This window comes from Kogia breviceps, chromosome 13 (assembly GCF_026419965.1).
Source record: "Kogia breviceps isolate mKogBre1 chromosome 13, mKogBre1 haplotype 1, whole genome shotgun sequence".
Lineage (NCBI taxonomy): Eukaryota > Metazoa > Chordata > Mammalia > Artiodactyla > Physeteridae > Kogia > Kogia breviceps.
The window spans coordinates 37,123,701-37,149,005 of NC_081322.1; the positions used below are offsets into that span (position 1 = coordinate 37,123,701).

A 25,305-nucleotide genomic window follows, 5' to 3' on the forward strand; every position below is an offset into this window, starting at 1 on the left:
CCCGCGCCCGCTGTTTCTCCCCCACCTCTTTCTCTGGCTCCGCAGCCGCCTGTGCTGGCGGCTCCTCTTCACCTCCCCTGCCTGGCGCTCCCCTCCCCCTCCCTGCCCTACGTCGCCTTGCTCTTGGGGAACAATCGCCACTGATTGAGGTTCACTCTATGTTAGGGTGGAAAACTGGGCTGTTATTTAGGAAGTCATTAATCACATCTCCTCCCCCGGAAAGAGATGGCGGAGAAACCTGTGAAGTACAATTCCTTACCAGCCCCATCCAAAATGTTCCGAAATGGTAAACCTAAACACAATTTGACTACAAGAAGGTGATAGCGATTTTTCCGGTAGCATTTTATTTTAAATTTGAAACATTTCAGGTCACAATCAGGTAATTGTGTGCATTTCTCTTATTGTAGGTGTAGGTTACCATTATCCAAAGTTTCATGGGTGTGTAATTAGGTTCAATTAGATCTTTTGTAAATTACATATGTTCCTCTAAGAATGGAATTAAATATGAAATTTGCATCCCAAGCAGGTTTACTGTTAACGGAGCAGCTGAATTCTTAGGGGGGAAAAAAGCGTAACGTCGGTTGCTTTATTTAAATGGCTTTTTCCCCCTTAAATGAGATTATTTAGACAGGCTTGTGTGTAAGGCACGCGTGTGCACATATATGACTGTGCCGTTTTTCTAAATCGACGATTCACAAGGACCCTCCATTGTGTTTAAGTAAAAGCACGAAATCGGCATTCTGATTTATCGTAAAGAAGCGTCCCAAATTGTCCTTAAGATAACATGTTTGAGTTTTTCGTGTTCATTCATAAATTATTTTGATGTCAGCATAGATGAAATGGCGATTGGTTATCTCTTCCTCTTGCCAGCCCCTTAAGGATCCGAGGTGAAATTAGTAGCAAGAAAGCATGTAATTGACAAAGTCACGTGTGCTCAGGGGGCCAGAAACTGGAGAGAGGAGAGAAAAAAATCAAAAGAGGGAAAGCACATTAGACCATGCGAGCTAAATTTGTGATCGCACAAAATCAAGATGTTAGATTGATGCAGAAGATCACTCCGTTGCAAAGGGAAAGTTTTCATCTCACGAGTTTGGAGCAGAGGGCCCGTGGGGCAACATGGCCGAAGGTTAATTTTCTTTTCTATTGTTTTACTGTGATTTTCTCTCTTCCTTTCTCCCGCCCTCTCCTTCTCCCACCCTTCTTTGCCCGTCCCCCCCTTCCACTTTTACCCCAATACTGAGCAGTACCCCCCACCCCCCATCGCGCAGTGGGGCTTTCTGCAACCTATTGTTATAGATCTCCAAAAATGTTTTGTACCGCCCACACTGATTCACAACTTGAAAAGCTTTCAGGGGGCTATTGTTTGAATTGTTTGAGTGTGATTAAGCGCAGTTTCAGTTAGTGAGCCCAAGAAAACTTTTATACACCTGCCCCCTCCCCCATTCCACCCCAACTTTAATTGAAAGTTATTGGGGGGGAGGGGAATGCACATTGCAAATAACCCTGGATTCACTGCTGCCGCATGTGCATTAACTAGTTCTAACCATCTTCACGATTTCTCTTTCCTCCTCGGGCACGCCGGAGAGAATTAGTTTCGCTGAAAATTTCTCTTTGTAAATGGGATCAGTGTTAAATCAGCAACATGCAAGTAAAATAATCGCATGCTGTACAGTAATATGTGGCCGAGAAACGGAGTTAAATGAAAACGTACACGTAATGTACAGAAACGTGGAAGTTGTGATCGATAGAATAGTGTGGCTTCCTCCCTCCCCCGCTTTCCCTTTTAAGCCTTTAATTTAAAATATTTTCTGCCGAATAAAAGAAGGAATCAACCATTTAGTAGCCTTTTTTTTTTCATTTCCTCTCCCCTCCACCCCCACTCCCAAACAGTTTTTTTTTTTTTTTTTTCCTTTCACTGAACTGTATGGGAATACTGACTAACTGACTTTTTTGTCCTGTTCTACTCAGGCGGGGCAAGCAAAGGTGGTGGAGAAGAGCCCGGGAAGCTGCCGGAGCAGGCAGAGGAGGAATCCCAGGTTTTGCACGGAACTGGCCACTGTAAGTGGTTCAACGTGCGAATGGGATTTGGATTCATCTCCATGATAAACCGAGAGGGAAGCCCCTTGGATATTCCAGTCGATGTATTTGTACACCAAGTAAGCCAAACTGTTTTTTTGTTTTGTTTTGGTTTGGTTTTGGTTTTGGTTTTTCTCCTCGTCTTCACCTTTTTCATGTGGAGGAGCTGACCGGTAGTTTTGTCAGTGGTCTTACAATAATGTGCCCTTCGAAATCTTCCTTACAGTCACGAGTGAATACAGTTTTTAGGGTGTGTGCATGGGCACCTTCCTGGGTGTCTTTTCCTAAACAGAAAATGAAATTTCTGAAATTTCATTTCTGGGTGGTGGTTGACTTGATTAAGCAAGTTCCCCTCTTCTTTCGACAGCGAAATTGCCGTAGTGTAGCTTCCGGTGTTATCGGTTATGATACATTATGTGGCCTGTGCCTGGGGAATGAGTGGGAAATGAATGAGGAAACAGTGATCATATTAAGTTTTGGGTTTTTTTAAGCCAATTTGCTGTTATAAGAAATCTGTAGGTTCCCTTATTTTAGACACCTCTAATCACAGTAGCTTCCCCAATTATTTTATATCTGTCCGGTAGTCTTTTGTAGATTCAAATTAAAATAATTTGATTTCTCAGTAAAATAGAGTAGAACATTGTTGACCTAGTATGGATTTGAAGAAATGCAAGAGAGGATTGTTGGTAATCAAACATTTTAGAAATGTGCTCCGTGTAGGGCATAGGTCCAAGGATACTGTCTCTTTAAGAGACTGAACTCAAAAAAACATGTGGCCAGAGGCGGCTCTAGTTTGTATGTTTAAAATGTGCTAGTGGGCTACTTGGGGTAAATTTCCACTGTTGCTTATATTGTGTTGTAATTTTTTAAGATGCTTAAATACCAAATAGAATGTCATTGCTTCTCATTTTCGAAATTTTACCCAGAAACAAGGAAATTAATACCTCTCCCTCTTTCACTCCTCTGTTGTGCTTAAATCTCTTCATAGTAAAAAAAAAAAAGGTATTTACAGTTTGCAAGCTTGATTATTTCATCGAAAGAAGTTAGAGAAATACAAATTAAATGTAATGAATTCTTAGTAGTAAAGGGATTTAGCACTAAAGAGGTTTATTTTAGCTTGACATCTGAGTTAAAAATAATCGAATGAATGCATATCAGTCCTACAGGTTGACTGACACAGATACATGCAGAAAATAAATATTTAGTATATTTGCATAAAAATTTTGTTTTGGTTGATAGTATGTTGCATGTTCTTAGTAATAATTTACAACCTCCTTTCCCCCCTAAGGAATATCATCTTCAAATTAAGTATATAAACAATAGAAACATATGAAACCATTCTGTTTTGATCTGTTGTCCTGTGTGCTTGGTAGCTTCCTGACCTTGCTGTGTGGTGTGTGTTTTCCTTTCCTAAAGGCCTGGCTATCATTATTGGCTGTTTACATGTGGAAGGATCAGCATAATCTGTGAATTGAAACAGGGTTTAAATACATAAATAGAAGTCCACAGACAGGCTACTGGATTTTATGCCTCCTACTTTATATGGCAAAATGAAGCCACATTTTCTGTTTTTCTCCTCCCTAGACTGAATGACTGAAATCATTGACAAATCCATTTTCTCTCAGGCCCCTGCTTTCCCTGCTTTGAACCTTCTTTAGGTTGTTAAATTGTCCTTTACAATCTCATAAATTTGTTTTATAGATGAATGAAAAAAAATAGCCCTTTTCTTCTTTGTCTGATCACGCCTTGTTATAATTTGGTTTTCTATGTTTACCTTTTAATGTATTCAAATAGTAGACATTTTATTAACTGATATTAATGTCTAGAACAATGAGACATCCAATTTTAAGCTATTTAATGGTTGTATGTTGATAAACGTTCCTATATCCACTGAATTAAGAAATGCTATATTGCTGGAAGTTTTTTTATATACATAGTTTATAGTTTCTAGAGTACAAACATTGATTATTCATATTAGACTTACTTTAAATCTTCTGTTACACATCATGTATTTACTGATAGAACAGTATTAAAACGATGTATGTGATGAAAAATTCTCTCAAAAATATGTATTTGTATTTTTCATAAGAATATATCTGGATACATTCTTAGAAGTATGTAAAAAGTCAGTAAAACTCACGTATTAGCATTTTTGTGATATAAAAAAACAGGGCAGTGATAATCTTTAAATTTAAAATTAGAAAGTGACATTTTAGGGCAGTTTTTGATGGTTAAAGTATTTGCTGTTTGAAATATATCTCAGTTTTTTCCTAGGGAAAACTATTTAGAATCAGTTGCTTTGTTGTTGTTGCTGGGTTTTTTGTTTTTTTGGTTTTTTATGTGCTTCTTAACTTTGATGCCTAGGTAAAGGGGTTTCTGTCTTATATTGAAGCTTATATAAATTGCATATAATTCATATGAATAATTGTTTTGAAGAAGGCAGGATCCCACTGATTTTAGCCAAGCAGCTACAAGTAACAATTTGATGGCCATAAGTAATGTGTGCAGATATCATGTGAGCATCACTTACACAATCAGGTTGCGATTCAGGACCATTTTATAGAAGTTTTTAAGACATTTTAAAAATTATTTTTTTAGCTGCCATTTTTACTATATGAGCATTTTTGAAAGCATACTAGATTTGATGTATAATTATAAATTAGATTTTCCCCCATTATGTCTATACTATTTTGTTATGAAAGAATAGGCATCATAGATAATCAGGAATTTTAAATGTTCAACTAGAGCGACATCTAATTATTATTTTAAATATATAAAGTAGTGGGGGTTTGTTTTGACTGTTTAGAAGTACATGTGTCATTGGATTTTTAAAAAAATATTCTAAAACATGTTTTTAATAGTATATGTTTGGGGAAATAAAAAATAATGATTTTAGTTTCTTTAAAATAATATTTAAAAATTCATGCCAAGGCACCCAGACATTTTTTTCTCCTTTAAAAATATTGACTGCAAAGAACTGCACATCAAAAACAATCAGTTGCTATGAAATGAAGGGAATATATGTGTGATTATGATTATGTAATTCTATTTACAATTTGTTGGCAAAAATACAATCAAACTTTCTTTTAGTTTCTGTAATGCCACCAACTCCTCAAAAACATGCCCAAGACTTAGGTGCTGTCCTTTCTCTATCTTCAGACTTGTTGATGAATGTAGTGAGACTCTGCCATTTGAGGATGGTATGTGACCATTGGTTTAAAATGACTGTCTTCATTGGATTTTCTAATGTTAACTGGTGATTTAAATGATCGTATTTTTATGGATTTGTAATGAATAGATGTATTCTGACACGTTAATACTGAAACCTTGATAGCATTCAGTATTTTTAAAAACTTAACAAAAATGTATAAATATTATAGTTGTGAATTTTGTCACAGCCCACTGTTTTTGAGGTGTTCCTTAAAATTTTTAGCATTTAAAATATTTGGTGATGATTTAGTTTGTAAGTAGGATAAATTTGTAGGAATTTCTTACTTAAGCATCCAGTGCAAAACATTGAGTAGTAGTAAGAGTATAGATGATTAATACAGATTTTAAGTCTAGGTTCTTACTCAGTTGATTTCATCATTTGGAATACAATTATTTTATAACTGCTAATAATGAATACTCCTATCAGTTTATTGTTATTTAGTTTTTAAAAATTTGCCTCCACAGTTAGATTGTGGGGTAACATGTCTAAATTACCTGGAAAGGTCTCTGGCGACTTTCTGAACTATTATAATCTTTTAATAGTACTTATATAGGTGATGATACTTTAAATGAATCACATGGTAATTAAATACTAGATCTTTTATGGAGAAGGACAGTATTACTCAATAACTACCTGTTGATGTTATTATGTAAGTTTTTCTTTACATAGATTTTGACATTTATTTTTAAAGTCATTATCTCAACTAATAAGATAAAAATGATCATTTGAACTTTATTTTGTCCAGAGGAGGGTTGGAATCCATTCTCCTTATTACCCTCTCTACAGCTCATTTGCATAATAATATTTTCTTGTTGGGTTATATATTTGGGATTGTTTGCCATCAAATAGGATACAAAGAATTTTTTTAAAATAAATTTATTTCTTTTTATTATTGGCCGCGTTGGGTCTTCGTTGCTGTGCATGGGCTTTCTCTAGTTGCCGCGAGCGGGGGCTACTCTTCGTTGTGGTGCACAGGCTTCTCATTGCGGTGGCTTCTCGTTGCGGAGCACGGGCTCTAGGCCCGCGGGCTTCATTAGTTGTGGCACGTGGGCTCAGTAGTTGTGGCTCGCGGGCGCTAGAGCGCAGGCTCAGTAGTTGTGGAGCATGGGCTTAGTTGCTCTGCGGCATACGGGATCTCCCCGGAGCAGGGCTCGAACCCTTGCCCTCTGAATTGGCAGGCGGATTCTTAACCCCTGCACCACCAGGGAAGTTCCACAAAGAATTTTTAACATAAATGTATTTCATTTGTTTCATAGTTTATGTAAGAATTCTTTTCCAAAGAGAAGGAGTAATTTCAAAATGATTGCAATTTAGCTATTATTACTCAGTTGGCTTAAATATTTAATTTGGTTTTTAAGTCTTCAATTACCTTTCAGGTATTGATGTTTTTTTCTTTTCTTTTTTTTTTTTTTTTTGCGGTTTGCGGGCCTCTCACTGCTGTGGCCTCTCCCATTGAGGGGCACAGGCTCCGGACGCACAGGCTGAGCGGCCATGGCTCACGGGCCTAGCCGCTCCGCGGCATGTGGGATCTTCCCGGACCGGGGCACGAAACCACGTCCCCTGCATCGGCAGGCAGACTCTCAACCACTGCACCACCAGGGAAGCCTGATGTTTTCTTCTTTTGCGCTTTATTTCTGATTTATAGTTTGATCTTTATGAGAATACAAATGCTTATATTACAAAGATTTTATATATTTTATGTTCCTTTTATTACTTTGCTCAGAAAACATTTCAAAGAGTAATGGAAATAGAAGAAATAAGAGAAGTTTAAAGCATTTTTATTAATAGTATAGGATATGAAAACATTTGGAGATGGCTAGTATTTAAATACATAAAAATTGAAGTATTATACACCATTCAATTGTAGCATGGAGTTCATGTCTCAGTATTTTTAACATTAATTAGCTACACAATTATGAAAACTGATTTACTCCAATATGCTCATGTTTAAGGGCTTTTCATAATATTTAATTACCAATTTATTAGCCATATTACTTTTGACATAGTTTAGAGTGAAAACATTTTTCACACTCAGAATAGATATGGTTATTTTTTTTCTTGGGGCTGTTGAAATTGTCAATATCAAAATAAAAGCCATATTTAGATAGAGAAATCTTAGAAGTTTAAAAATGTGATAATAAACATTTATACCTCATTTGTTAGTGAGTTATGCATTTTAATATTTTGAAAATGGTTCCTAAAGCTACCAAATTTTCAAGATGAATTGCCCACATGACCAGTTTGGAAGAATCCCAAATGAAATGCTTTGAAGCTATTTAATCATAAAATCACATTTAAAGGCATTTAAATAAAAATTGTATAAGACTTTGTCTTAAAATATATTGGATACATTCCTTCTGGTTTTCAAATACTGATCCATTTTCAGGAACGTTTCTGTATACTTCTAAAAAGATATCCTCATTCAGTTCAAACATGACATGTGAATTGGGTACATAATTAAGACATCGTCTTCACTCCTCATTTTAAAGAGTATTGATATAATTTAAATATTTTCCTCTTACTTTTGATTCTCCTTTTTTAAAAAGACCATTCACAGCAAATGAAGGCGATAAATTCAAGAACTGTTGTTTAAACAAATATGTGACAAGCCACTTATGAGTATTTAGCATAATATCTTTAACCTGTCTTTAACTCATCTCAGAGTTCTTGGGTTTCATAAGAAGTTAAAAACTTGTTTTGTTACTTGGACTCAACATGGTAGTCCTTCCAGGTAAATTTTGTTGCTTTTGGACAGCAAGGAACCCTAATAAGCGTTTGAATTTGGTTGAATTCATCATCCTGTTCAGAAATTACCTAACTATTGCAGATAGTTTTGTATACCTTAACTGAAAAGTTTTATTGGCATTGGGATTAAAAGTTATTAGTTAAAAATATGGTGTACTGGGCTTCCCTGGTGGCGCAGTGGTTGAGAGTCCGCCTGCCCATGCAGGGGACACGGGTTCGTGCCCCGGTCCGGGAAGATCCCACATGCCGCGGAGCGGCTGGGCCTGTGAGCCATGGCCACTGAGCCTGCGCGTCCGGAGCCTGTGCTCGGCAACGGGAGAGACCACGGCAGTGAGAGGCCCGCGTACCACCAAAAAAAAAAAAAAAAAAAAATATATATATATATATATATATATATATATGGTGTACTGTAGTGTACTGTATTTTTATTTCTAAACCAAGTATAACCTAAACAAATAAAGTAAGGATATTTCTGATTCAACTGGAAATTTATTACTTTAAATATATTTTGTAGACTTGATTTGGAACTAAATATTGAGATATTTCTCACTGGAACTTCAGCTTGTTCAATATGTAGTTACTGAGGTTATGGCACTGTAACATATACAGCCCATAAGGAACTTAAATGATTTATATTCTTATCTAAAATAATGTAACATTTTCTAATATCAAAAAAATTGATAACAGTAATATATCAAAAAATACATTGTAGGTCAGTGGGGTGCACTGAGAAATGATCTTTTAAAAGAGTACTCTATTAATTGAGTAATAAAAATGTTTGTTATGCTGCATTTTGATACATCAGGATTAATTTTATCTTCTGTCTAGCAACAAATTAGAAGATTATCTGATGATTGCCCCCCTTCCTATATCTAAATATCTGACAGTTTAGAAATGCTGTCTCAAATAAGATTTATAGATAATTGATAGCTTTAGTCTTATGTTTCTTTCTGTAATCAGCTGCAAATTAGAATAATAATACCTAACTTTTCAGGTGTTGTGAAGAGTAGAGATACTATTTATATAAACTGCCTAGCAAGTATGTGTTGAATAAATAAATTAAAATGTAAACTAGTCTTTTTGCCACAACAAAATCAGGGATAAGTTATTATCAGTGGTATATATTTGTAGTTGAAAATGAAATTGGTATCTTTTATGTGCTCTCTTTAAAGTTAGGCAAAATGTATTGCATAATATTAATAGCTTAATTTTAATTACAGTGAACTATAAGCCTTTTTATAATTTTATGGTATAGAGTATTGTTTAATATTGTTTATTAACACATCAGGATATAAACTGAGACTTGGACATAATTTTGTGATGCAAACGTTTTTGTTTTAATAGTTTGTTTCATCGTGAGATCTTTACCTGTGTATTCAGGTATACATATTCAGTTTGTATTCTTCAGTATAGGCGAAGGGAAAAATATGAAATATTGTCTTAAATAGACGTGCTGTGATAATTTAATACCTATTGCTCTATTAATAATTAATACTTGTGAGATATGATACAAGGGTATAGAATCTGGTCAAATAGATCAGTGTTCAAATCCCAGTTTATTATGTCTGTAGGGGAAGTAAGTTACCTTGTCAGTGTTTCAGCATCTTACAAGGGAAGGGACAAAAAAGTACCCACTTTGTATAGGGTTATTATGAGAATTAAATGTTATTACACATGTAAAGCATTTAACACAGAGCTTGGCAGATAGTAAGGACTCAGTGATGTTTGTACATAGTTATTATTACAAAGGAGATATCATGTGGTAGAGTGAGGGAGAAAATATCAGAAATGAAGGTTTGGGTTTGGCTGTGCCACTTGGGTGGGTTTCTTACTTTTGGCTTGTTGCTTCCAAGGAGCTTCAGTATTCTCATGCATAAAATGTGGCAATAATATCTTGCCCTCCCTATTTTTGAGGGGTGGGGTAAAGGTCAACTGAGGTATCATGCATGAAAATAATTTAAGAATTCTAATGGTCCAGGTTTAGTTTTAATCTTCATTTCAAGCATTATATTTTTATTAATACCTTCACCATATAAATCTTTGTCAGATTTTTTAAAAGACAGTAAGCTCATGTCTTTATTTTTTTTGCCTTGTCAACTTAATTGAGGTATAATTTATATAAAATAAAGTTCACCAAATTTAAGTATACATTGAGATGAGTTTTCACAGATTGTGTAACTACCACCACAGTCATGAACATTTCATCAGCCCAAAAAAGTTCCCTTGTGCCCATTTGTAGTCACCCTTGAAGAAGAGAGGCACAGTTGTCCTATATGATATTGATATGTCATATTAACTGGTTAACTGACCTGTTTCTTTTAACTTTGTCTATTTAGATATAAGCTACAACCCATTATCCTTTATGAAATACAATCCACTTATTTTCATGTTTTTTGTTTGTTTCTCTTTAGTTATTTCTGCTCAACAATGACCTTATCACCAGTAGTTTCTGTGCTTGTGAAAGTGAGATTAATTGGCATACATTCCACTAATCTTCAAACTTAATTTCATTTACCCTTATGGTACTTTTTCATACAACATAAACTCACTGCTTACCTAAAAGGCATAATTAGGCTATTGATGTTCTTATTTCTTGTCAGAAATTTAATGAATTTCTGACTCAACTGAGTTTTTGTGTAAACATTCTTAGAGGTTTAAATCGGCAAGAAGGCTTATTGCTGCATAAAAGTATTAACTTTTAAGAAAGTGGTAACTAGAAAAACTTCTGGTTCAATAATTTATCTATTCAACTATTTTTTTAATTGATCACATACTAAGTGTAAAGCATTGTTCGGTGATAGATTTAAGACTTCTGCTCTCCAGATTGCTATATATTCTTCCTGTTTACTTCCTTTTGGCAAACTTTTTAATAAGATTTTTCCAATTCTCATTCTTTTCATACAAGGTATGAAGCAAAGGTTCATTTTTCCTATGTAGTACTCACTTTCTTTTTACAAAGTTTAATTATGCTCCTCTACCCATAATTTGGGGATAATTATGATGGAAAAATAAATATTAGTTTTTAAACTTTTGAACTAAATACAATGATTTCTCATCAGTCTTATATAGTTTTCAGATTTCATGCATAGAAACTAAACTGTCTTTACCATTGCTGCAAATCGTATTTTATTGTGCAATTAGTAATATCCTTATTTTTTTACCAGCTGCTCTAACTTTTTGTTATAAAACACTTTTTAAAATCAAACCTGACTGAAATTTATTATTTTTGTTCATCTTAAAGTTACCTTCTATTTAAAAATCTTGTAAGTTTAATGTACTAATAACTCTAAATTTTTCTTTTCAGTTTTATTGTTCTGTTATATAAAATACTCTATGTAAATTTCAAATTAATTTTACTTTGGCCATGATTTGTTCATGACCATTTGTTAAGCTTTGTAAGCAATTCCCTAGGTCTTTACTGTTAGTAGCTACAAAGTTCCTAGATGCAGTAGTTCCTAAATTCTTTTATCTTAACGTGTTTTCATTCAAATGAATTATCTTTATCCTTAGTTCAGTCTGTAACAGAAGTCTGACAACACAAGTTATATCTATCACTTTAAATACTTAACAGATCATTGATGTGTTGTAAAGCTTGGAATGAATGAATTCTATCAACTTTTTTCCCAGCTAGGATTTTAATAATACATCATTTTGCTTACAATATGGAAACACTGGTGCTTGGAAACTAATTCCACTTTTCAGTAACTCCTTTAAATAGATTAAATGATACGAGAGACACGCACCTAACGCAGTTCAGTGTAAGCCATACATTTAAAAGGATAAATGAATGAATTTTTTTTAGTTTTAACAAGAAAAAAACAAAAAACTTCTCTTTTCAGGATTGGATAAACTATGAGTCAGAAATTTAATCACAGTCTTGACCTCATTTTTTTTTTAGCTCTCTAATTAAAATTTTTAGTTGAATACTAAATCTAAGGACAGTTGGATTTGCATGTTTGCCCCTTTCACTGTTTCCTCCCCCTTGCCATTGAAGAATTTTGAATGGGGAGGAATTTGCACCCTTTGGCTCAGGTTGCAGACCCACTTGATCAAGCGGGAGAAGCCGGGGTCAGAACTATTCATTGCTTATCTTTTCCTTGGGCCACTTGTAAATCCTGCCTTTCTGCTCTGCAAAAAATCTCTTTATATTAGACTTCTAATAAAGCCTGGAGAATAAAAATGGGCATAATAGTTGATGCTTGATTGTGACTTCACATGGGTTAATTTCACTATTTTTGAAGTTTTTCATGCCACTGCAGCTTATTTGATGTATGTAATTTTGTTTAAATAATGCTATTTCATTAGATACTAGAAAAGCATCCTGTTGGTAGTGAAAGTTTGGTGAGATATTGTCTCAGGTTGAGACTTAACACCTTTGAAATGTAGTGATTACTTTTAAGTAAACTGAATTTATTAATTTGAGTTCAATCTACAAAAGCCCCAAAGTATTTTGTTTTGATGTGCTTAATTTCTAGCATTTATGCTGACACTTAAAATTTTCCTGAATCAACTATAGCACAAGTTTATGAACTGTATCAATAATGGTGTAAAGACTTTAAATATAGACCCAGGTTTAAACAAACACAAAACACTTTGTTCTTATCTCAGCATCCCTTAAAAGTATACAGCTCTGGTTCAGGACCTCAGGACCACCCATCACCCTGGACATTGGATACTCCTATTTATTCAAGAAGCTTGTGAAGTATCTGTGTGCCAGTGGGGGGATGGTGTGTGTATCTGTGTAGGGAATCACAGTTAGGTGATTTTACCCCAACGAAAACAGCACCGTTGTTTATAAGCTGAATTATGTCCCTGTATAATTTTCTAGTTGTAAAACCTAATTTACATTAAATGTTTGTTATTTTATGCAAGCACTGGTTGCAGTTTTCACATTTTTGATGCTTCCATAAGGTTAAAGTGGGCGTCCATTAAGATTAACCTCAATCCATTACAGCCTTTTGGCTTGCAGGCCCCACCCGTTGGCCTTGGATAGCTAATACCAAGCTTTTGTTTCTTCCTGTAGAAAGGAAAGGAAAGAAAACTGTTCTTTCTTTTTCATTGTGTAAGTCATGTGACTTCCTTTTTAGTTAGTTACAGATAGGGTTGAAGTGAATCTCAAAATGTATAACATAGCAAATGTTATGTTTATATGAAATATTTATTGAAATGTGGCTCTTATTTAATTCATTTGTTTTATGCATTAAAATATTTGTTTTGAACAACTATACCTTATATTACATCCGTGCAGTTTTTTAGGAAACCAAAAAAAGGTTACCAAATAGATTTTTAAAATAAAACTACCATGATCTTATCTATATCATGGTAGTTTCTTAGTGTATTTGTTTTTCTCTCAGTTATCTTGTAGTATCATTTGAGGTTTTTAAACTGTAGCTTATTTCTCAGAACTCACAGTGTAAAGAAAGTAGCAGTGGTGTTTGGGATGATTTTAGTCAGAAAAATTTGCTGATAGAAAAAAATGTGTTACAGGACTGCATGTACATATAAGAAGGAACTAACTGGATGTATTTCTTTTTGCTCCTCTCTCACCTCTCTGTAATAGTATAGTAAGTGGTGTAGCTAGCTGTTAGGAGAAAATGCTATCCAGCTCTTAGAATATTTACATTGATGCTTAGTCCCAATTTGGGGATTTAGTCATGATGTTATAATTTACTATTAAATTTTAATCTTTAAAATTATTTAAATTTGTTCTTAAGCTGTTTTCCCAAACCTTTAAATTCTGTTTTAGTAACAGTATAGCTGTCCCCAAATAATAAATAAAATATTTTGAAAAACAGTAGTTCTAAAAGAAGTATCCTGTCAGTGATTTTTAAAATACAATGTTCTTTGACACATGATATTTCCCTGCAAGTCAGTACTTTTAAAAGACTTCTAAGGAGAAATCCTACTGTGTTTTAAAACCCTGTATGCATTTTTATTTAAAATGTTGTTTCAATAAAATCAATTCTTACATAAAACATTGTTTCTTACATTTTCAATAGTCTTATACATCTTGAAAGTCAATGATATTTAATCCTATGATTTTGCTGTTATCCGAGATAACTTGGTTAGTTCAGATATTTTAATATGAAAAATCTGTTGAGATATGCAGAAAAGCTACTTAAGTTTAATAACACTGGGTTATCAGTTTTTTAATAACCAGGATCTGGTTTGAAGTCTGCATTGTGCTTGTCATGTGTTTATGTTTTCATTGACATTAAAGTGTATAAGTGATTTATTTTGCATGTGCTTTACAATTGAGTATTTGAACTTCAGTATATTTCATTAATTAACTTTTAAATATTTATTGATATTTAATGTTTAAATTGCCACTAAAATTTTGCTTTGAGGAAAGGTTTAGGATACTAAGTCTTTCAAATATGTGATACTTCTTCACTTACCATTTGGATAGGAAGGTATTCATAAAACACCAGCAATCTATTATTAAGTATTTGAATTAGTACCGACATTTTTTGTTGAAATAATCCATTTAGTATCTTAGTGTCACTCTGAGTTTAAAATAAAAAGATTAAGAAACAAAGTCTAATTTTTAAAAATTACTGCCAGGTTTTTTGTGTACCGCATGCTTTTATTTTCCTAACAAAATATATTAGAAAGTGAAAAGTTGGGTGCTTTTCCCTTTATAACTCTATTTTTCTCCTGCAAAGTTTTCTTTAACTTGTGTGGAGAAGAGTAGTTAAATGAATTTTTATGGCTTTAAGTGTCTTCATGTTTAGTCAGAAGTACAAGGTTCATTAGTGGGGAGTAATACCACTTGGGATATTGCTACTTGTTTTCATGAGGGTTACTGTAAATATATGGTTGGTGAATGATTTGATTTCTGTATTTTCTTTCCCCTAAAATAAACTTTATAAAAAATGGGAAATAATTTTTCAAATTGTTGAAATATCTGAAGGGCCAAGTAAATATGGACATTTGTTTCAGTACATGCTCTTTAGTTTAGGGTTGGGTATTTTTTTAAAAGATATTCTAATATAAAAAATCTTAATAAGTAATGTTTGGGAAGTTGTTAGCTATTGACCACTTTTCCTTACTCTCTGCCTTTACTTTTAAAAGTATTGGGTCACTGTTAAATCATTAATATTCCTAAAGGTAATCCAGAATTTCCTGTGAGATTCAGTGTTCAACATGTATTCAGTTATTTGAATTTACAAAATTCAAATGAGTTTTGGAAAATCTCGGAAGACATGGGATAATGTTTTCAGAGTAAGATTTTATGGAATAGAATTCATTATTTTGATACATATGTATGTTTTCCCATTTTTAGCTGTAAATTGAAAAAATAAATTACCCCAATTATTAAAGCATTATGTTGTCCCCAAATGATTCCTGCCCTAACATTATCATTTGATCTGCCACCAGGAATTATTACGGCCTTAAGTGGTCTTTCTCTTTAGTGTCCGCCTCCCCCTTTTCCCCTCCCCCACTCCCCTTCGGGAAGGAAGCCTGGGGCCCTAGCTCTAGAGATACCAGAAAAAAGCAGTCACTCAGCAGAAAGTGTCTGTCTTTAGCAGAAGTATCATCCCTTGGAGAAGAGTGTAGTTGAAAAGAGGTTAATAACAGGTATTACAGTTTATCAAACTTTAATTTAGAATTCATTTTTGGTACAGCTGGATATTGTGATGTTAAGAAAAAAAGAAGTCTACTTTGTCTGTCTTAGGCATTAACAAAGTCAAATTCAGTCCTTCACCACTTTTCTCTCTTTACTTAGCTTTGGCTAAATCTTTTATACTGTTTCTAAAGGCTGTTGCCAGTAATTTTCCTAACTTTGAAGAGGAGTGTGAGTTCTGAAAAAAAAAGCCATGGATGGTCAGGTAATTTTAACATTTCCAAACACTTACTGATTATTTGAAGTATTTTCCTAAATTTCCAAAGAAAGTTTATATGAAATGTTTTACTCAATATCATTTGTCATCTAAAGATAATGTTTGTGTGTCTAGCATATTTTTGCCTAGAAGGCTTTTTAAACCACAAACTCATAAAATAGGCTAACAATGAAAATAAATTGATTCTGATAGATCTAGAAATGTTTTAATTATTTACTTCCTTAGATTGTTCATAAATTCCTTCTTTTGTTTGTTTCAGGATGAGTAAGGAAATGCAGATTCAGAGTGGTAAACACTATAAACTGTAGTGTAAGATTGGTGAAGGGCCCAAGTTTCTTTGTGCTATAGATATTTGCGCAAGCATTTCTTCATCTTAAAGGGCAATCCCTTTACTTAGCTCCACGTGTTGGTTTAAGTTTCTCATACTTACTGACCCTAGTTTGAAAAACTTAAGCAGAATGGTCATGGAATCTCACAATTAGCTTAAAGAGGATTTTAGAAGTTATAATTTATGTCTGAAAGATAAAAATGAATATTGTGTAATACTTATGTTTTATGGAATAAACCAAAGATATTTTGAAATTTTTGAATGTTATTTACTAAAAGGACAAATACAAAAATATGACATAATTGCAGACATATTTAAAGTAATATAAAATGATAAGTATAAGCAAGCTTTTGATAGAATGCTTGAAAAAGACAGTTAGAATGTAATCATATATTCCTTTCTATTAGTCTACCCCCTTTCCATATCAACAAACATTTATATTTGTTTTGTTTTAGCCTCTTGCTAATGCTAAGTTCCCACTACTGCCATTCCTGGGGGATAGACCCCAGTTTGCCATCATTGATCCTAACTCCGGATCATCCAAAGACACTGGTGTGACTCCCGTGTAACAAGGCTTCTGTTCTGCCAAAACAAGAGAACCCTTCAGCCATAGCCAGTCAATACTGTAGCGGTGATAGTGATCAGGACATCAATAACAGAATGATGAAAATAGTATCATGTAAGTTTTATAGAGTGTTTGCATGTGCCAAGTACTGTGCTAAGCATTTTACATCCATTAAATTTTCACAGCTCTGAAAGATAGTTACTATTGTTGTCTCATTTTTAAGATGAAAAAAATGATCTTAGAATGGTGAATTGCCTAATTTCACACAATTGAGCCAGCACTATGACTCCAGAGCAGTGCTCTTGAATCTCTGGGTTCCAGCCACATTTTTAGCTGTTTTAATTTTATATTAATATGCATAACTTACGCTAAATGCTTGAGATTCAATTGTGAGCCAAAAGCAGACAGGGATTCTGATTCTGACTTAACGGAGTTTAAAGAACAGTAGGGGAGACAGACAATCAGATCACGTAAATGAAAGTAAAATAAAAACCATGATGAGTGCCATGAAGAAAAGGTACATGGTGCTGTAAGTGTATAACTGTTAGGGTTCTGACCTAGTTTCAGGGTCAAGAAGGCTTCTTTGGGGCAGTAAATTTGTGATGGATGTTGAAAAATGAGTAGGCAAAGAACAAGGATAAGAATATTCCACCAGAGAAAGGGGGAATGTACAGAGGCAAGAGGGAAAATGAACATTAGCTTTACAATGTGTTAGGATTACAAGATCAGTGAGGTCCAGTGCCTGTCTTTAAGAAGCTTGCAGTTAGATTGTGTGTGTGTGTGTGGGGGGGTGTTGTGTGTGTTGTGTATGTGACCAGCAGTTACCATAGAGTGATAAGTGCTAGCATAAGAGCAATAAGGCAGGAATTGCCCATTTTTTTAGTAGTGAGGAAGGCTGTATAAAAGAAGAGACCATTTGAGATTGGCCTTGGAAATACCTAAGAACTTGGCAGCCCAAGAGGGCATTTCATGTTATACTTGTGCAGAGATGAGGAGAGGTGAAAGAGCCTCTAAAGGCCAGTGTGTAGGTAGGGTGCCAGGTGCTTGCTGGGTGGAAGCAGCAGGTAAGGGGCATTGTAGACCAGTGCTGGAAGAAGAAACTCAAGCCAGGGCTGGGCCAGCTTGAGATCAGGCGGGTTTATCCTTTGGTCCTCACCCTAAACATTGCTATTTATGAATTTCTTTAAAGTACTCCCTCTCCCAAAAACTTCATTGGCTATTTGTTTTCAAATAGAATTTAGACTTTTTAGCCAAGCATCCTACCTCTTCATGACCTGATTGAATCTACTTTTCTAGTTTTTCCTCTCATACTTATTTGTTTGCTTTGTCAAGTCACAATGTGCCCTACACTTCTTTGCCTCTTCCCCTTTGCATAGATAATACTGTCTTTCCCTTAATTTCCTTCCTGCATTCACTTTTGGAAATCACTGCCATCTTTCAGAATCCAGCCCCAAATTTAGATCCTTCTTTTCCTGAGGCTTTCCTTATCCTTCTAGCTAGAATTGCTTGCTTACTTCTTATAAACTCAAAAACTCCATTTGTCATAGATTGTCTTCTGTTACATTTTGTTGTCTTGTGTCTCTGACTAAATTGTAAACTCTTCAATTGTCTTACCAAATTTTGTATTTCATGCAGTATATGGGAGCATGCTTTTCATAATTCATACTCAAAACCATTTCTTGAACATTCAAAAAAGTATAATACATTAGGAATATTTTCTCCTATCTTCCATTGGATAAAAAGATATGAATGTTATCCAAGATAGTGTATGTAAACTCTTCTTTAAGAAAACCTAGTGTTCAACTTATATTCAGTTCCCTTTGAATATCACTCATACATGTTCATTATGGATCAAGTTATACATTCTGCTTTTGTGGGCCCAGGATGCTTTGGGGCTTCTGCCCCCTTCCTTTTTTCTTAGCAAAAAAGACGGTGGCTTCTGTGCTATATTTATTACCACAGTTTGCTAAGTCTAAAATGTCTGCAGTTTATTGGAGGGGAAGGACCTTTGTGTCTAATTCTCTATTTAAGTCCAGAAGACTTGAACTTTATTTTCTTTCCTTGGGTAGAACTTCCACCAGTGACAATTCCTTTCATATATAGTGATTTCCAGTCTGGAGGACGTGCCTCTCTCACCCATCCCCATCTCAAACTTTCATCAAATTGGTTTACTTGGATATGAAAAGTTAGTGTCATTTCTGACTCAGGACTCTTCTTTATCCCTCATGTCCAACCAGTAATTGTTGCTGTTGCCATTTTTATAATCTCAAAATGTCGCACAACTTCCTATCATCTGTACTTGAGATCTTAATGATCAGAGCCCAGTCTTGATTAGCTGCCTAGGGTCCTTACCTAAAAGAACACAGACCTGAAAGGCAAATCAGATAAAGCAGCTTTGGAATTAAAGACAGGCATATGATATGATTTGATGCCGTCTTTCTTCCAGGGGTGAGCTTCTGCAGGTAGATCACTTTCCAGAGGGGATCATGGTGGTAGGCGGTCTCCATCAGGACTTAGCTCCACCAGTTCATTCAACAAATAATTATTGAACACCTAATATGTGAGATATAGCAATGAGCAGAAGAAGACAAGTGAAAATTCCTTTTTCATGCATTTCCATTCCTCTCTTTTTTTATCTTCTATCTTCACTGTGAAAAAACAGGAACATAGACTAACAATATTCAATATAAAATACAGTATCTTTTAAAAAATTAATTAATTGATTAATTTGGTTTTGGCTGCATTGGGTCTTTGTTGCTGCACGCGGGCTTTCTCTACAGTGAGCGGTGAGAGGGGGCTACTTTTCGTTGTGGTGTGCGGTCTTCTCATTGGGGTGGCTTCTCTTGTTGTGGAGCATGGGCTCTAGGCACGCAGGCTTCAGTAGTTGTGGCACACAGGCTCAGTAGTTGTGGCTCTTGGGCTCCAGAGTGCAGGCTCCATAGTTGTGCTGCACAGGCTTAGTTGCTCTGCGACATGTGGGATCTTCCCGGACCAGGGCTCAAACCTGTGTCCCCCGCATTGGCTGGCAGATTCCTAACCACTGCGCCACCAAGTCCCCAGTATCTTTAATTTAAAGAAATCTCATAGTAATATTTGAACTCTGGAAATCAATCTCAGAGTTGGCACATGTGCATTTAAAAAAAAGTGTTTTATGTGGGGGGAAAAGAAAAAAATAATATATATGAGATGATGATTCAGTCTGAATTCTAGAGCATTCTAAAAATTATACCTTGAGGTACATATAGTAGTATTGTTAATAAAGAGAAGTAGAGGTTAATGATTCACAGCAGAATTTCTCAATGTTAGCACTTTGGGCCAGGTTGGAGCTTTTGGGCCAGATAATTCTTTGCTGTGATGGGCTATCCTTTGCTTTATACTATGTGTAGCTATATCTCTGACCTCTAACCTCTAGATGCCAGGACCACACCTCCCCAGTTGTGATAACCCAAAATATCTTCCACTGTTGCTAAATGTCCCCTGAAGGACAAAATTGTCCCTATTTGAGAACCTCTGATTTAATGACTTTGGTTAAGTGATTTACCAAATATATAGTGCTTCATAATTAATATCTGTAATCTTTTGTTTAGACTAAAATATAGTCTAAAATGATTTTAGAGGGGCTGAACATTTGGGATAAGAAATTACCAAGAAGTTCATATTTAAGTAACAATATGGACTGAAAGCTAAATATGAAATATTTTAGCACTTTTATTTTCAAAATGTTACATATTGTATTATTCTGATGATAAATGTAGTACATGTTGATTATGGGAAGTTTAGACAAAGAAGAGTATAAAGGCAATAATAAAAATGACCGATTATCCCACCATCCAGAGCTAACCACTGCTTACCTTTTAGTGTGTTTTTTTTACTCTTTTTCTCTTTATAACTAAAAAACAAATGCTATTTTTTAAAAATTAATTAATATATTTATTTTTGGCTGCGTTGGGTCTTCATTGCTGCACACGGGCTTTCTCTAGTTGTGGTGAGTGGGGGCTGCTCTTCATTGTGGTGCGCGGGCTTCTCATTGCGGTGGCTTCTCGTTGCGGAGCATGGGCTCTAGGTGCCTGGGCTTCAGTAGTTGTGGCACGTGGGCTTCATTGGTTGTGGCTCGCATGCTCTAGGGCGCAGGCTCAGTAGTTGTGGTGCACGGGCTTGGTTGCTCCTCGGCATGTGGGATCTTCCAGGACCAGGGATTCAACCTGTGTCCCCTGCATTGGCAGGCGGATTCCTAACTACTGCCCACCAGGGAAGTCCCCAAATGCTATTTTTGAATCATTTGTTTTTTATGCCGTTTGCCTAACATTTGTTTTTGCAAATGGGGAAAATAACTCTCAATTCCCTTTGTCAAATCACTGCCAATTATAAATTAGAGAAGTTTAATACTAATCAAATTATAATAGGAAAATAAATTATAAATTAAATTGGAAAATTTTATCATCTGGGAAAATTCAGGAAAAAAACAGAATCATGTTACTATGTCTTTATTTTCACATGCTAAATGTAGAGAGGATTGGTATGTTGTATTTATTTTGTATAAAAATTTAGAAGGTCATTATTTAATCTTTGGCTAGTTTTCAGTTTATAGGCAAGTTAATATTTTTTTCTCCTAGCTGATAATGGGATTCAATTCTGCTATTTAGAGATGACCTTCACTTCTAAAATATATTATTTAAAATTCTGTAATTTAGTTTCTTAAATTTAATAAAATGCCATGAAATAATTGTTATTAAAATTTATCAGTTTGTACAAGTTCTGATGAATCTGTATATATAACCAAAGCATATTAAGTACCTGTCAGTGTTATTTGCAGTTGAGAGAAGGTGAGTTTTTATTTCTTTTAGAAAGGAAGATGTTTGGCTACAGAGCAAAGTAGTAAAAAAGCATTCTGGGCAGGGAAAATGATGCAGATATTAAAAGGTAAAAACAGTCCTCTTTGAGTTTGAAAATTTTGTATGACATATGGAGTTCTCAGGAGCCCCTCTCGACTTGAAATCCCCAGATTGGTTTCAGAGATACACAAAGATATATATTCCTTTTTTACTTTCAGAAGATTATATGCTGACCTAATTTTAAGTGGCAAATATACTGCAGGTCTGTCTGGCATTATAGGCATTAAAAACCTATATTAAAGGAATAATTTTCATTTAATATGAAAGGAAACAGCCTTTATTATACCTTCTTTAAATATTCCTTTCTCAACAGTGGTTCATTCATTATCTGCTTATCCACATATTTATTAGTTGTCATCCATGAATCTTCTTTAAACAGAGATTCCCCCTCTATACTCAAACTGAATTAACCTTTTCATATCATGCCCACTTAAATTCTTCGCCACCCTACTCATTTTCACAACACAACCACAAGGAACAGCCCACCCTAATCTTGTGTTATTAATTTTATTCCTACCATATATTTAAACTATCAGTTTCTGCTGTGTATTTCATGCTATAAATTTTCTCTTGTCTCCTGGATGTTTGGCCCATTCTTAAGCTAATGTTTATCAGAATTGAGGTTGGATGCCCCAGTAGGTTCTGGAACATCATATTTTAGCTAGAAAAAATAAAGCATCACAAAGGATGCAGGACATATTCTTCCACATTATAAATTCACCTTAGCCTTTGCTTTCTTTGTGCTATTATTTTCCCATCTGTTCTAAAACACTTCTATTTTAAAATCTTTCACTCATTTTGCTCCTCTTACCACTTTGTGTGTGTCTGTGTGTGTGTGTTTCTCCTGTTGGTCAACTTCCACCCCCACTCCCTCTTCCTGGTGTAAAGAGCTTCTGTAGGAAATTGATAATCAGTGTCTTTCTGCTTCAAAGTCTTTAACACATGGAGCTGGCTGCTAAGAGAAATTGACCAGGTTCCTGTGATCCTTGTCAGTTTCTCTGATTAATCAATTTTTCTTTACTGGAGGAGCTGCTTTTAACAAAAGAAAACTAGCTTGAAATTTCAATCATTTGCCCATTGCTGCCTAGCTTGCATCTGCTCTTCTTCTGTTCCTATCTATCACTTTACCTTTTTATTATAAACTTTTCATTCTTGGCTTTCAGTTACCTCATTTAAACTGGAGGGTGAAGAGCCAATTTCATTTAATTTGTATATCCTCCACGATTACAGCTAATTCTAGTACTTGCACAATTTAGTTTATAATGCTGCTTCCTACTCAGAAGGGGATGACTGCAAATCAAAATGAGTGTATTTCTTTCCTAACTCTTGTTGACTTTCCTAGGAAAATCAAGGCAAAACAATTCCAAAGCACTTAAAAGGAAATCATGCTGTCATAGAAACTAATGCAATGAGATCTAGAAAAACCAGGGAGCGTTACTATATTGTTTTTTTAATAGGGATATTTCTTTAAACATGTCAAGTACTATTATACTTAGATACAGAGTTACAAGAATTTGTCTTTACCTCATTGACAAGTTTGAGCAGCTAGTTAGCCTGATAAAAAGGTTATAAGATCTGATGAAAAAATTTTACAAAATGACCAAAATGTATTTGGGCTATTCCTTTTTTTTTTTTTTTTTTTTTTTTTTTTTTGTAGTATGCGGGCCTCTCACTGTTGTGGCCTCTCCCGTTGCGGAGCACAGGCTCCGGACGCGCAGGCCTAGCGGCCATGGCTCACGGGCTTAGTTGCTCCGCGGCATGTGGGATCTTCCCGGACCAGGGCACGAACCCGTGACCCCTGCATCGGCAGGCGGATTCTCAACCACTGCGCCACCAGGGAAGCCCTGGGCTATTCCTTAGGCACTAAATAAAGGTGTTTACACTTAGCTATAGATAGGACTGTCATAGGAAGGAGTTAATTTGAATGGCTTTAGGCTCAGTGGTGAGATTGAATGATGGCTAATTCTCCAAAGCATGTTTTGCAAACAAGTAGTTTTATGGTGTTTTAGGAAGTGTTCTGTGGAAGGGAAAAAAAGTCCTTATTCAGTACGTTTGGGAAATTCTTGGTTACACAAAGTTAATATATGACTTTTCAATGCCTTATTATGCTAAAGTATGCTATCAGCCTCCAATATAAAGGTATAGAATGTGGTATTTTTACATACGTGTTGAACACTGGCACATTGGTACCTCTTTTTTTTTTTTTAAAGAATCACCTCATGGGACATAGTTCCATGGGAACAAGCTCTGAGAAATTCTTGGGTTATGGTCAAGAATTAATTAATATTAGTTAATTATCATATATTATTGTGTAATAATACTGTATATCAATAAATATTAATATCTTTACTCGTTAGCTCATAATTTATCCTTAAGTTGAAAGAAGTTAAAGATCTTTTAAACATCTTCTAAACATTTTTAATGATATATTTTTATTTTACAAAACTGGAGATACAAATAATATTCAAGACATCCAGAAAAGCTGGGAGAGGGGGGTGGTACATCATATAAAAACAGCCTAATAGATGAACTAAAATCAGGTAAGTATTTATAAAACATTAGCCATGCATCTGGGCATTTAAAGGAGAGTGAAGATAGCTCAAGATTGGTAAATGGTATTGGTGGTGATGGTATAAGAAAGCTGAAATTTGGCCGGGGAAGGTGGAATAAAAAGAAACAAGTGGTACACATTTGTCTTTCACTTAGCAGCTTCTGGGAATGGCCTCTGGCCTTGGGGCACCTGGCTTCCCCCATTTTTTTTTTTTTTTTTTTTTTACTTTTTAAAAATTGAGCTATAGTTGATGTACAATATTATATGTTGCAAGTGTACAGCATAGTGATTCATAATTTTAAAGGTTGTACTCCATTTATAGTTATTATAAAATATTGGCTGTATTCCTTGTGTTATATAAAATATCCTTATAGCTTATTTATTTTATACGTATTAGTTTGTACCTCTTAATCTCCTTCCCTATCTTGGCCCTTCCCGCTTCCCTCTCCCCATTGGTAACCACTGGTTTGTTCTATCTGTGAGTCTGTTTCCTTTTTGTTACATTCACTAGTTTGTGTTATTTTTTTCAAATCCACATATATGTGATATCACTCGTATTTGTCTTTCTCTGATTTATTTCACTTAGTATAGTGCCCTCCAAGTCCATCCATGTTGTTGCAAATGGCAAAATTTCATTCTTTTTTATGGCTGGCTCCCTTTTTTTTGAGTAGCAGCAGCGTTTGCTTGAAGGCAGCTACCCCAGTTATTCAACAGGACTATATCAGGTGTACTCTCCTGGCAAACTTTGGTATCCTAGAGTAGTGATACCAGGCTTTTTTTTTTTTTTGAATTTCTGATCTCTTGCAGACCAAATACCATTGTACAAATGCTTTTCTTAGTTTGTATACTTGTCATGGTCCAGTAATGAACAGCTTACTTACCAGCAGTGATCCTCAGACTGCACCAGCACTGTTACTAGATTATCACCACTTCTACCCGGCTCTCAACTTGAAAATGTCTCACCACTTACAACTGCCAAAAATTCTTCCTACTGAGGACTAAACCTTTTATTCTACAACTAGAGAAAAAAGTGATTTAAAAATATAAATGCTGTTTCTGTATCAAATTGTAATTTTGGTAATTTGTGGACCAG

General features: G+C 34.9%; 1 protein-coding gene across 2 annotated transcripts in view; it reads left to right on the forward strand.

The window, feature by feature from the left end:
* LIN28B (lin-28 homolog B) overlaps positions 1-25,305 on the forward strand; it is a 122,181-nt gene that overhangs the window by 5,736 nt on the left and 91,140 nt on the right. The window contains exons 1-2 of one of the 2 annotated variants that reach the window (XM_067011212.1): positions 1,117-1,126; positions 1,969-2,156. In XM_067011212.1, coding sequence (XP_066867313.1) covers positions 1,117-1,126; positions 1,969-2,156 — 198 coding nt within the window. Of the gene's footprint in view, positions 1-1,116; positions 1,127-1,968; positions 2,157-25,305 lie in introns of those variants that run through there. The other variant, XM_067011211.1, reaches the window with a different exon arrangement.